Source organism: Acartia tonsa, chromosome 10, assembly GCF_053477335.1.
Source record: "Acartia tonsa isolate MP-2025a chromosome 10, ASM5347733v1, whole genome shotgun sequence".
NCBI classification, from domain to species: domain Eukaryota; kingdom Metazoa; phylum Arthropoda; class Copepoda; order Calanoida; family Acartiidae; genus Acartia; species Acartia tonsa.
Window position 1 is genome coordinate 23,244,987 of NC_137269.1, and position 13,891 is coordinate 23,258,877.

The 13,891-nt window shown below is 31.1% G+C and overlaps 1 protein-coding gene across 6 annotated transcripts in view; it reads left to right on the forward strand.

Moving 5' to 3' along the window:
• The window catches only part of LOC145329663 (uncharacterized), a 109,631-nt gene that overhangs the window by 43,409 nt on the left and 52,331 nt on the right, over positions 1-13,891 (forward strand). For all 6 annotated transcript variants that reach the window (XM_080174010.1, XM_080174009.1, XM_080174011.1 and 3 more), the window contains 5 exons: positions 3,994-4,087; positions 5,406-5,478; positions 5,799-5,891; positions 7,343-7,433; positions 8,320-8,412. In XM_080174010.1, the coding sequence (XP_080030136.1) occupies positions 3,994-4,087; positions 5,406-5,478; positions 5,799-5,891; positions 7,343-7,433; positions 8,320-8,412 (444 nt within the window). The remainder of the gene's footprint in view (positions 1-3,993; positions 4,088-5,405; positions 5,479-5,798; positions 5,892-7,342; positions 7,434-8,319; positions 8,413-13,891) is intronic.

Genomic DNA, 13,891 nt, shown 5'->3' on the forward strand with positions numbered 1-13,891 from the left:
TAGCGTGAAGAAGAGGGGTGTCAAGACCCCATAAAAAAAAACACTTCCTCATGCAAATGTCTGTGTACACTACTGCTTATAACTCTAATCTAAAATCTCTTATATTGGAAAGCATGAAATCTTAAAAATTTTACATGCTTTTCAAAATTTTAAGATTGTATACCAATGAAGTATGTATATATTGTATATTTAAGTACCAAAATTACGCCTGAGGCTACCTATAAATTACTGGTAAACATCTCATAAATGATTATACGATTATGTTAATTTAGTTAAATTAATACATTTACTACAGACACCGATGACGCAAAATTCAATCAATTTAATTTTCATTATTAGAATAGCTTCGACAAAAAACAAAACACAGTATTTCTATAATAATTCCTTTAAAGTGAATAATACATCTAAATTAGAAAAAGCAGCCATATAATCAGCAGAGCACAAACCACTATATATATGCTTCGCTACAAAAAAAAATCATTATTATCTTTTAATAAAACATTTAGAATGACATTTCTACAAGAAAAATAATTTATATAAATATTTAGGCCAATAAATAAAACTTTTAGAATATGCTACGCTTTAAAAATTGCTCAATATTTTAATAGGAAATACTGTAAAGGAAATAATATATCTAATTATAGAGAAAGATTACTCGCAATGCTGATTGATAGGAAAATTAGACTTTCAAACTACTTTATTTATCACTAGCGGTTTCGTCCCTAGCCTCTAGGGGCTTTGCCCCAAGAGTTTTGATCAAACCAATTTTCGTACCTATTTTAGATTTAAAATAAAAAAGAAAATGAAAAAAAAAATTTGGGGGGGGATTTTTTTTTGGGGGGGGGGTATTTTTCATTTTTGGGGGGGGTTGGGGGTGTGTCACCCCCCAAGAAAATAGTTAAAAACCTTCCCGGGAACTATTAGAAGCTACCCTGTAAAGGAGAACCCGATCGGTTCAGCGGTTAGCGAGATCCTTCGCTACAAACAAACAGACAAACACACAAACAAACAGACAGACATCGTTCTACTTTGTATTATAGATTAGCGGCTGCGCCAATAAAGGCCACTAGATGCACTTGAGAAGGGGATAGTTGAATTCGATAATCCAATTTCTTATTCCCATAAGATTTTAAAGCCAAAAAATTTTAGTGATTTTTTTTTTCTTTGTAGTTTAGTGGTGCCCTCACCCCCATAATAGTTATAAATATTCTTAGGACCTATGAGAAGCTTCACTGTTAAGGAGAAACCAATCGTTCTGTCGCTTAACGAAACCCTTGTTACACACAGGGAGACATCCTGTTACTGTTATATTATTATTATCACTAGCGGATCCGCTACTAGCATATAGGGGCTTTGCTGTAGAATGATTTGGTTCTTAAAATTGTTACATCCCCAATGATGATAGATAAAACTAGCCATTCTCGATTAAAATCATTGGTTGAAAATTTTATATACTGCTAGTTTGAACCAACCAATCAAATTTTTATAAAAAGTATTTAAAGTTTTGAAGCCTACGAATGAGAGGTAATGTTTACAATCCATTGTCCCCTCCCTCCCTGATATACTTGAGCGAAAAAAGTTTAATTGGCTTAAAAAAAAGTCTACATTTTTTTATTAATTTTAACAGTGCAATGTACGTTTCTTTCCTTTTTTTGTATAGTGTAACTAATTCATAAGAAATGTACACCCCTTGCATAAAAATAAAATTTCTATACAAATGTACAAGGAAGACAACATGCATCAGTAACGGGATAACATCTTTCATTAAAATTCAAACCCTGTCTAATAAAAAAACATAAATTTTATTAAATAAAGTAGTAAGATTTTTTTGTCTGTAGCGTTGATAGGTATTTCTACATAAAAAAAAATCCAAAAATTGAGGGAAAAAAACGATGATAAAAAAGATTTTTTATTTTGTTTGAAGATAAAAAAAAATTTAATCCGAAAACCTTAAAAAAAAACAATAAAACCCTAATCTTCTTCGGAATCGCTAAAACTTTCTAGTTCTTGTAAAAAAGTAAATGTTTCCACTACTAACAAAAACATTGATTACCTTAATGTTGATTATAGAGTAGCTTAAAATTTTACATACATAAAAGTAATATGTACCATTATTTCTCCATATTTTATTTTTTATTCGCAATATGATAAAAATTTTATTTTATTAGACGAAAAGTTTGTCAAATGATATCAAAGCAAATGTGATGACAGGGTTGGCGTTGTAGTAATAATTTGTGGTTTAGATGATAATAATGTTAATTGGTTCTCTTTCACTCAAATCTATTGTTAGATCACCGTACACCCTCAAACTTATTATGATTTTTTAAAAATAAAACGTATTTTTACACCCTAAAGGGATCCTACCCAAACGGGAAATTATAGCTACGTTGGCCTTCTTGACGTTTAATCAACCCAGTATAACCTAAAACAAACATAAAAATTTATTATTTCTTTGAGGAAAAGTAATTTACTTGGTGGAAGTGATGGTAAACCTGCAAGTACACATGACTCGAATGACTCAAGCAAAAACTTCATTTATTCAAAGCTCTTACCCAAGACATATGTAAATAAGTAGACCTTTTTATAACAATACACTGTACTGAAAAAAAATATCTTGTACATCTGGTGTACATAATTTTTATTTTGATTATTCTAATGAAGAATATTTTGTTATTATGTAATATTCTATTACTATTTTTGGTTCAAATCAAAATATCTCCTATAGGTTGACCAACTGGTTTGTACTTTTCAGGAAAGCTACTAATACTTTATTAAGCCAATGAGGGTATTGGACATTGCAATCTTTATTTCACTAGTCCCCAAAGTTTTATAATATCGTTTTCTTATTCGTTGGGTTAATAACTTTAGGTACTTTACTTTTATTGAATTGTAATTATTTGGTTTATTAAGATGAGTGTCCAAACGTTTCATCAACTAATTTTATTCCACAAAAGGATTAATTTTGTGCTGATGAACGTACAACGAGGCCCAACAACACGCGTGAATTATTGAGTGGCCTCGCTTCTGTACAATTTCGTGTTTAAGATTGACAGGGAATGTATTAAAGTTTACAAATATGGAGATGTTTTTGCTCACTTCACACGTTAAGTGGTTGCGAGAGAGTGGGTTAACTTCCCTTTGCTGTCTATCCCAGGGATATGATAGAAGGGATAAGACAATGGAAGATAAATTAATGTAATTCCCAATATTGTCTCTTCTGTAGATTATAAATATTGGTTGAAAAGTTTAGACACTGCTAGTTAGTACAATACAATCAAGATTTGATCTGATAGAAGAGATAAGACAAATGAAGATAAATTAATGTACATTACAATATTGTCTCTTCTGTAGATTAAAAATATTGGTTGAAAAGTTTAGACACTGCTAGTTTGTACAATACAACCAAGATTTGAGAAAAGTCCCCAAAAGTAAAAATAGTAAGACATAAAACACATATCCTACCTTTTTAAATGAAGACTTCTATCTAAAAAGCTATTTTGAAATAAGTGTAAAAATACAAATATTTCGTGGTTGGATATTAAACCAAAATTGGGCATTGGTTTTGTTTTCTTAAATTTATTTTGGTTTTTGGCAGGGATCTAAAGGAATAAGACAATGGCCGATAAATTGGTTTACATCCCCATTCATGATAAACAAAATTACACCTCCTTTTTATTACAATTATTGGTTGAAACATTTGGACACACAACTAGATTAAACAACAAATCAAAATTCTATAAAAGTCCCCAAGGTTGTTAAGCCAACAATTAAGAAAACGTCATTGGGGACTTGTGTAATAAACATCCCAATATCCCCTTCCTCCCATAGATTAATCTTTGGATAGGAATTATTCATTTTATTATACAACCCTTTTCTTAAAGTCTTAAATGCACTTTATTATAAAGGCCAAAGTCATTTTATCAGGTTAAAATCACATTTCAATAACATTAGAACAAGAAAATGGAAAATCTAACAAAAATTTATATTTTTTAGGTTAGTGTAGCAGAAGATTTGTGCGATGGATTATTATTAGCAGAGGCTCTAGTACAGATAGAACCATCTGTATTCACTCCAGCTTGGTATGCAGGTATACACACATAGATAGATAGATAGATAGATAGATAGATAGATAGGTAGATAGATAGATAGATAGATAGATAGATAGATAGATAGATAGATAGATAGATAGATAGATAGATAGATAGATAGATAGATAGATAGATAGATAGATAGATAGATAGATAGATAGATAGATAGATAGATAGATAGATAGATAGATAGATAGATAGATAGATAGATAGATAGATAGATAGATAGATATATAGATAGATAGATAGATAGATAGATAGATAGATAGATAGATAGATAGATAGATAGATAGATAGATAGATAGATAGATAGATAGATAGATAGATAGATAGATAGATAGATAGATAGATAGATAGATAGATAGGTAGATGGATGGATTATTATTAGCAGAGGCTCTAGTACAGATAGAACCATCTGTATTCACTCCAGCTTGGTATGCAGGTATATACACACAAAGATAGATAGATAGATAGATAGATAGATAGATAGATAGATAGATAGATAGATAGATAGATAGATAGATAGATAGATAGATAGATAGATAGATAGATAGATATATAGATAGATAGATAGATAGATAGATAGATAGATAGATAGATAGATAGATAGATAGATAGATAGATAGATAGATAGATAGATAGATAGATAGATAGATAGATAGATAGATAGATAGATAGATAGATAGATAGATAGATAGATAGATAGATAGATAGATAGATAGATAGATAGATAGATAGATAGATAGATAGATAGATAGATAGATAGATAGATAGATAGATAGATAGATAGATAGATAGATAGATAGATAGATAGATAGATAGATAGATAGATAGATAGATAGATAGATAGATAGATAGATAGATAGATAGATAGATAGATAGATAGATAGATAGATAGATAGACAGATAGACAGACAGACAGACAGACAGACAGACAGACAGACAGACAGACAGACAGACAGACAGACAGACAGACAGACAGACAGACAGACAGACAGACAGACAGACAGACAGACAGACAGACAGACAGACAGATTGGCAGACATATAAATGATAAATAGACATAAAAACAGACAGAGAGACAAAACGACAGACAGATAGACAGATAGGCAGACAGACAGATAGACAGACATATAAATGATAAATAGACATAAAAACAGACAGAAAGACAAAACGACAGACAGATGGACAGACAAACATACAGAAAGACAGACAGAATGACCACACACGCACAAAAAGACATCCTGTTACTTTTAGATATGATTAATTTCTACATTAAAATATTTTATAGATATTTGTAATGTTTTGTTTGTTTAGGATTGGTACAAAATAAGAAGACAAATTATGAAAATTTAAGCTCAGTATTAAATTTGCTATTGCATTATTACAGGTAAAAGTTTTAATCCTTCAGTGAATCAGTATTCCTTTAGTGCCATGCCTGCTGTAAAAAAAAAGTAGGCGGGGATCTCAAATCCTTATATAACCTAACCTAGCTAAAAATAATTAAATTCTTAAAGAAAATGATAGATCCTCCAAAAGCCAAATAAATTAAATTACTACATATCTACTTATTTGATTGTAGGAATATGTGTTCCCGAGGAGCTACCTGTACCTGAACTAATATCTTCTTTATTTGTAGGCATAATTTATCTGACATATGTGTACCCGAGGAGCTACCAGTACCTGAACTAATATCTTCTTTATTTGTAGGCATAATTTATCTGACATATGTGTACCCGAGGAGCTACCAGTACCTGAACTCTCCCCTGATAATCATAATATTAGTACAAATACATTAATCAAGTAAGTAACATTTTTAACACGAGGACGATTACATGCAATAGCAGCGAAGAAAGAGTATTTAGGTTAAAAAGATCTTACATGTCTAGAAGGGAAATTAAACATGAAATGCTGTAAGAGGTTATACAACCCACTAGAGAATACAACCAATGCAATGGATGTATTATTAGATCTTACACCAGATTTTCATGTTTTCTAATAAAGTGAAACACGGAGAGGGCTAGAATTACGATTTCTCAATTCCACTTCTCTTCTCCCATTCCCTCCCCGCCTATTGGATGAAATAACTGACCAATACGGGAGTTCCATGTTAGCAACCTAAATTGATAACAATAATTTCCCTATCCACGTATATTATATATTAATTATACACCCTTATTGTTTTAGGGGTGTGTTTTCGCCCCCACTTATATAATCTTGCTTTTGATAAAAAAAATAAGATTAAAATTATCATGAAATTAAAAGTAAAAGTTTCGTGATTTATTTTAAAATGGTATTTAACAGGGAAAATAGTACATCATAGCAGTAAGTAAGTTATACAGTATACACACCAAAAGAAACCTTACGTCAATTTTATTAAGATTTATACATTTGTCATATAATATTTCATATCATTTGTAGAGATTTAATCTTTATGTATTGAATTTGCCTTTTGTTAGGTAACTTTCATCAGCAAATCTATTCTGTTTCTATAGTTTTATTGGATAATGAAAAGAAAGAAAACGAAGTAGTGGGCTTCGTCGTATTTTTACAGTAGCTTTTCTTTAATTTTTAGACTCTGAGGGAAGCTCTAATCATGCGGGGCATATTTCCTAACTCTGTGGGACAATCATTCACATTTACCTAACCTAACCGTTTTATTTTAAAATATCGAAACAGTTAATTTAAATAATTAAATCCTTATGTATAAAATATTAAAATGTTTAAAACTTAATTATTTCATAATTCACAAAAAAACATTACATTCGAAGTATCCTTAACCCTAGAATTTGAAAATACTTTTCATAGCATTAATTTCTGGATATTTTCATTCTTGCTTTTCAATAGTACGCATTTTTTTTATAAATGCGTAGCAATTTTTTTTGACCTTTCTTTTAAACAGTGACGTGCACAGCAATTCACTACGGGGGTGTCAAACTAGTAAATATGATTTTGACTGAGTTGGTGGAGAACGATTGTGAGTGGTCTTAAATTTTCTTTATCCCCTGTAAATGGTGTGACAAATTATTACAATTCCTGACCCCCACACCTCCTCTTCTGAATATTCAGCCCATTCCATCGTATTTTAACAATACCTTTTATCCTATTTCTAGCCATTGCAGGGGGCTCTAACCTTGCGCGACCAATCATTAACATTTACCTGACCTAACCTAAAATACTACTGTGAAAATACGACGAAACCCGCTACTTCATTTTCTTTCTATGATCCATGTTTTTTAAACATTTATTTGTAGGTTTTTAAAGTTGATGCTTGGAGTGTCTGTGACATGTTCAAATAAACAAACTTTCATTGGAAAAATCCAATCTTTAGATGAAACCGCACAGGTATTTTAGTTTATTTCTCGTATTCATTCGAATTCGGTGGATAGGAACCGGTTCTCATCCATACGAAAAAACTATGTCTAGCATCGTATTATATCCAGTTTTCTACGAATATAGAAATGTACAATTATAAGATTAAAACCAGTTTTTTTAGCCAGTGCCTTCGGCACCTCGGGGCTGCACAGGTATTTTAGTTTTTTTTCTAGTACGGTTTCGAAACCGATTAATATCCGCTTGATTAGAACCGATTCTCAGTCTTACTTAAAAATCATGTATACTCATGTATTACATACAATTTTCCACGAATATTGAAATAAAAAAATTTAAAAAATAATACAAGTTTTGTTAGCCCGGGCCTTCGGTCTCTCGGGGATAACAAACTGGTATTAATCTTGTAACTTTTCATTTTAATATCTGCAAAAAGCTGTCTATAGTACGATGCGATAAATAACTATATTTGTTTATTGGTATTACCCCTCGACTGGATTAGTGAACAACTCTTTAAATACTCTTTTTTTTGCCGCTATTCTTTTTGAAACTATCTATTTAAATTTGACACTCTTTTTTATTTTTATTGGTTTTATTTACAGCGGAGACTTTTTTTATTTCATTATTTATCATGGAGGCTACTCTATTACTCCAACTTTATCTGTACGTCCGTACGTCAGTCCACAACACTTGACTTTATTTGATTTTAGCTGATGCTTTTTAAAAAGACTTCTGATAATTTTTCTTACCAAAGAGTATCCAGTGTACAACTTACCTAATCCGACGGTCTGTCGGCCAAACCACAAAGGACACACACATAAATATAAAGGTTCCGTATGAAACTATCAATCTATTTTCTTCTCATAACATGCCCTAAATTTATATATTTATCTTATTTTAGCATGCCCTGACAAGCTGTGTAGCTAGTTTTATTTACAACAGAGACTGGACAGGCAGAATTAGTCAACTAAGCTCTAATACTCCAGATATTAAGGTAATGATTATTTGGATCTATTACTTCATGGTAAAATATTGCTGGTATCGATTATCTCTCAAGAAATAAAGATTTTAAAGGCTGCAAGTGGCTAAACGGTTGAACTTACATGGTTTGCCTGGTAAAAATGAGACTTACAAATAATTTGGAATGCCCATTTCTTAAAAATGGACAGTTGTTTCTTAGAACATAAAAATAAGGAAAAAATACTTATTTTAAGCGTGCTTCCTTTGCCAGGTGCTACATGTGCCACATAGCGATTCTAGAGCAAGAAACTTTAACTTTCAGCAATCAACAAACGAAAACTTCAGTCCTATGTAATTTTGGGTCCAGAATCATAATCTGTTAAAACTAAAATCCTATGTCTTCCTATTTGCAATAAAATCGCATTAAAATTGCAACAAATATTTGCGATACCTTATTTTCATCTTATAAGAAATAATAATCTATTTTGCTAAAACAAAAATTAAAGTTAACCATTTATCAAATACTTTCATATCTTTAAATTTGCAAAAAAAATATTTTTTTGCAGAATAATGCCCTTTTTGTCAGCGATATAAAAAGTCTCCTAAAAAATAGATTGTTAGAAAAAAAAAGTAAATGTAAGGATTATAATATGTTTATCTGAAGTCATTTAATAAATTTATACAGTAAAAACCAGAATTGTGCAACTTATTTGAATGAAAAGCCAAAAAACGTAATTTGCAAAAAAATTGCAACCCCTAAATCACATAGAAAAATAAACTTTTAACCAATCTAAAGTAATATGTTTTAAAAAACATTAAAAAATATTAATCTTTTATTAAATGAAGTTTTTTTGAAAAGTTCTTATTAAATAGAACAGGGCAAAATATTTTTTTCAAAATGTAAACATACACTTAACTATGAATATTTCTATAGTTTTTCTAAAACTTAAAAATCAAATTGTACTCAAAATCAATATTTTGTTTGTTAAATCTTCTTGTGGCGAGATTTTTAAATGTTACTTTTTCATACGTATTGAATAATCATAAAAAAAAAGAAAAAATTGCATTAAGCCGATTCAAATATATTAAATATTTCCTTATTAAGGCAGCAAAATAAAAAAAGGTGTAAAATAAAAATAATTTATTTTTATTTTTTAAGCTGTCTAACTTTTAAAAAAAATTTATAACACGATTTTTGCAAAAATAGATAATTTTTCATTAAAAGAAAGTTTTGTTTACTAAATCAGCTGTTATCAAAGAATATACAGTTTTCTTATGTTGGGCTAAGAATAGTTATTTCAAGGGATCGACAGCCGCACACAAGCCTCAAATTCCGCAGGTGTGCAAAATAAAGATTTTAATAAGGAGAATGGCTGTTAAGAAACATTTTTAGATATCCAGCTTAATTCTAAAGTTATAATATGACGATTTCACTGATGCTTACCCGCAGCTTCTAAAACCTGTTATTTCAATTAAAAACTATATTTATATTAATAAGATTAAGTTTGAAAATTGCATTAACATACTTGGATCATAAATTTAGATCGCACTCTCATTTCAATTGTGTGAAAAATGAAGTTATGCCCCCTGTTCCCTCCAAACAGTAATTATTTGGACGCCCCAAAAATAGACATTAAAAAACAAGAATGACAACATCCATAAAAGCGAAGCTCTGAAACAGTTGAAAAACGAAGTTTAACACCTGTAGATTGTCAGAACTCATTAATCAATATATAAAAGACGAAAAAATTGTAAGTAAATAAACTGCTGAAATACAGGATAATAATTAAGGACATACATACATTTTTAGGAGGTGATTATAGAGATGCTTCACTTATGGAATTGTACTTTGTTGTCCTAGGAATCAGTATTCCAAAAATCAGATCAATCGGATAATAACATCACATACAAATTTGTTGTTGAAAAAGTAAAAAAACGACATGTTTAAAATGGACATACAGACATTCTGGTATTGAATATAGTGTTGCTACGCTTTCTAAATTGTACCTTACTATGAAAGGAATCAACATATGAAGTTTCAAATTGATAGGACAACTCTAACATGCCATAATTAACGAAATGAGCTATCCGTTCCGGACGAACAGACTGACCAACCCTAATTATAGAAAAATCCGCTTTTAATAATGATAAAAAAGCTTCGCTCTTTGATATATACAAGCGGCTGCGCCCCTAGCATCTAGAAGCTCTATTCTAAAGGATAAATAAGGGCAGAAAATAGCCTTACACCATACCCAGACTTTATCTATAAAATAGAATAGCCTAAAACCACCTCAGGACCTATAGGAAGCTTCAGTGTAAAGAAGAACCATATCGGGTCAGCGATTAGCAAGATCCTTCGCTACAGACAAAAAAAGCTCACTACTTTAAATAATACTAGCGGCTACGCCCCTAGAAGCCTCTAGGAGCACTTAATTTAGGAGGGGGAAAAGTCGACCTCATCCCATATTAAATTTGAGTTTCAAAAGAATAAAAAAATATTTTTGGGGGGGAGTGGGGTGAAGACACCCTCTCCAAAAATAGTTTAAAACCTTCCCAGAACCTATAAGAAGCTTCACTGTAAAGGAGAACAATATCGGTTCAGCGGTTCGCAAGATCCTTCGGGACAGACAAAAAACGCTTACTACTTTATTTAATAGGAAGATAATCACATTTTAATTCAATAAATTATGGCCTTTCAATTAGTGTTAAGAGGGGGGGGGGGGGAGTTCTGACACTTTTGCGTAAACAGTGATTATAAGCTTTGTCTTTAGAGTGAGAGGAGAGATTATTTCACAAAAAAATCCTTTTGGGATGTAGTTTTCCTATTTTAAAAAAATAATTTATTTGGCCTCCAGGTTTAGATACTGCTAGCCTCCAGGTGGATTTTAGACAGGTAAAAAAATTCTAGTTAGAAAAAAACTTACTTTATGGATATATGAACTGATTTGAAAAAAAAAAATTAAACCAGTTTCAGGTACTGCAGGGCTCCAGGTGGATCCTGGACAGGTAAAAACTGAAAATTTTTACTTTTGAAGTCAGAACAAAACTTATTTAACAAAAGTTGCTACTTTATGTATGGTATGAACAAATTTTAAGAAAATTTTGAAATTAGACTCAATGTTCAGGTACTGCAGGCCTCCATGTGGATCCTGGACAGTTAAAACCTAAAATTTCTACTATTAAATTTACTGGCGGCTTTTCCCCTAGCCTCTAGGGGCTTTGCCCCAAAAAGTAATTTAAAAAAATGTAGTACATGGGGTGGATCTTCATCTTCATCATTTGCATCATCAAAAAAAAAAAAATTGAGGCACTGGCTCTACATCTTCAAAAAAAAAATGAGGGGGAATTTTTTTTTTTTTTTGGGGGGGGTTGGGGGTGTCCTACGCCCAAAGAAAATAAAGAAATATACCCTGAAGAGAAGATTCCGATCGGTTCAGTGGTTACCGAGATCTTAAGCTTATTAGGTAAACTAGCTAAAAAGTAGCAGGTTTTAAAATAAGGTTTGTTCTAACTTAAATAGTAAAAATTTTCAGTTTTTATCTGTCCAGGATCCACCTGGAGGCCTGCAGTAACTGAACATGGAGCCTGATTTCAAGATTTTCTTCAAGTTAGTTCATACCATCCATAAAGTAACAACTTTTGTTAAAAAAGTTTTTTTCTAGCTTAAATAGTGAAAATTTTCAGTTTTTAACTGTCCAGGGTCCACCTGGAGGCTTGTAGTACCTGTACATGGAGCCTGATTTAAAAACTTTCTTCAAATTAGTTCATAGTGCCCATAAAGTAGCAACTTTTGTTAAATAAGTTTTATTCTGACTTCAAAAGTAAAAATTTTCAGTTTTTACCTGTCCAGGATCCACCTAAAGGCCTGCAGTACCTGAACCTGGAGCATGATTTCAAAATTTTCTTCAAATAAGTTCATACTGCCCATAAAGTAGCAACTTTTGTTAAATAAGTTTTGTTCTGACTTGAACTTTTTTTACCTGTCCAGAATCCACCTGGAGGCCTGCAGTACCTGGACCTGGAGGCAAATACTAATTTTTTTGAATAGGAAAACTTCATCCCAAAAGGAAACTTTTTTGTGAAATAATTTATCCTCTCACTCCAAAGACAAAGCCTATAATCACTGTTTACGTAAAAGTGTTAGAACTCCCTCCCCCATTTATAAAAATTTTAACATTTAACCTAGATAATTCAAACTATCCTTTCTGACTACTGCATCTGGGCCCTATTTTTTCATTTGCAAATTGAATACATGTTTGCGGGAGATAATTTAAATTTCGCCTTGGTTACCGCAATAATGCGGCACTGCTATGACTGTAATAAAAAAAAACTCTAATGCTAATTGCCTAATAACACTTTTTTATAAATGATTATATCTTATAAAATCAAATACGAACGCTATTACATTAAAAATCTATTATAAATTACAACAAATTAATATTATTTTTTTTTACCACTGGGAGTTGTTTATGTGAATGTTCTGAACATATTAGCAGACAATGGCCATTTTTTGTTGAATTAAGAGGAATATTGATATTATTTTATTGATCGATTGCTGAAATACATCACGGAGCATTCTCGAAAATTGCGCGTCACACGTTTTTATAGCCTGCCGGCACACGAGTTGAAATCTCCTAAAACTTACTTTAAAACAAAACGTTTTTTATATTCTCATTCGTTTTCATTCCACCGATAGAGCTAGTACTCTCTCTTACATCGCTTTTTAATACGTTTTCAACAGTAAGTTTTAGTTTTTTAGTGTATTATATATGTTTTTTCAACGTATTATTTCATTTACTATTTTCAGTTGGGGATTTTATTTGCATTTGGGGATTATTCAAGAGAATTTAAATAGTAAATGGAGATTGGTTCCTAAATACTTATCGAATTCTTCGAATTTTCCCAATATTTAAACTCTTTTAGCTTATTTTCGACGGATTCTTTAGTGATTTATGGAATATCGATCGATAAAAAATATTAATTGTAGCATAAGGAAACGAAATAAGACGTTTTTAATGGAATAACATGAAGTTACAAAATGGCCATTTTTTGTTGAATTAAGAGGAATATTGATATTATTTTATTGATCGATTGCTGAAATACATCACGGAGCATTCTCGAAAATTGCGCGTCACACGTTTTTATAGCCTGCCGGCACACGAGTTGAAATCTCCTAAAACTTACTTTAAAACAAAACGTTTTTTATATTCTCATTCGTTTTCATTCCACCGATAGAGCTAGTACTCTCTCTTACATCGCTTTTTAATACGTTTTCACCCACCCTCCCTAACCCTTTATTTATTATTAGAAATTTTTTACTTTTTTGCTTTTCTAATTCCTGTATTTTTATATTGATATTGTTTTTTCTAATTTGACATACTTAACTATTCATGTCTCTAACATTTTTTTCAGATCAACGTTTTTTAAATTCTCTGTGATCATGACACCATTCGAGTACTATAAACTCAGGAATGTTAAGTCATTCCATGCTCACAATATCGTTGCCTATAAGC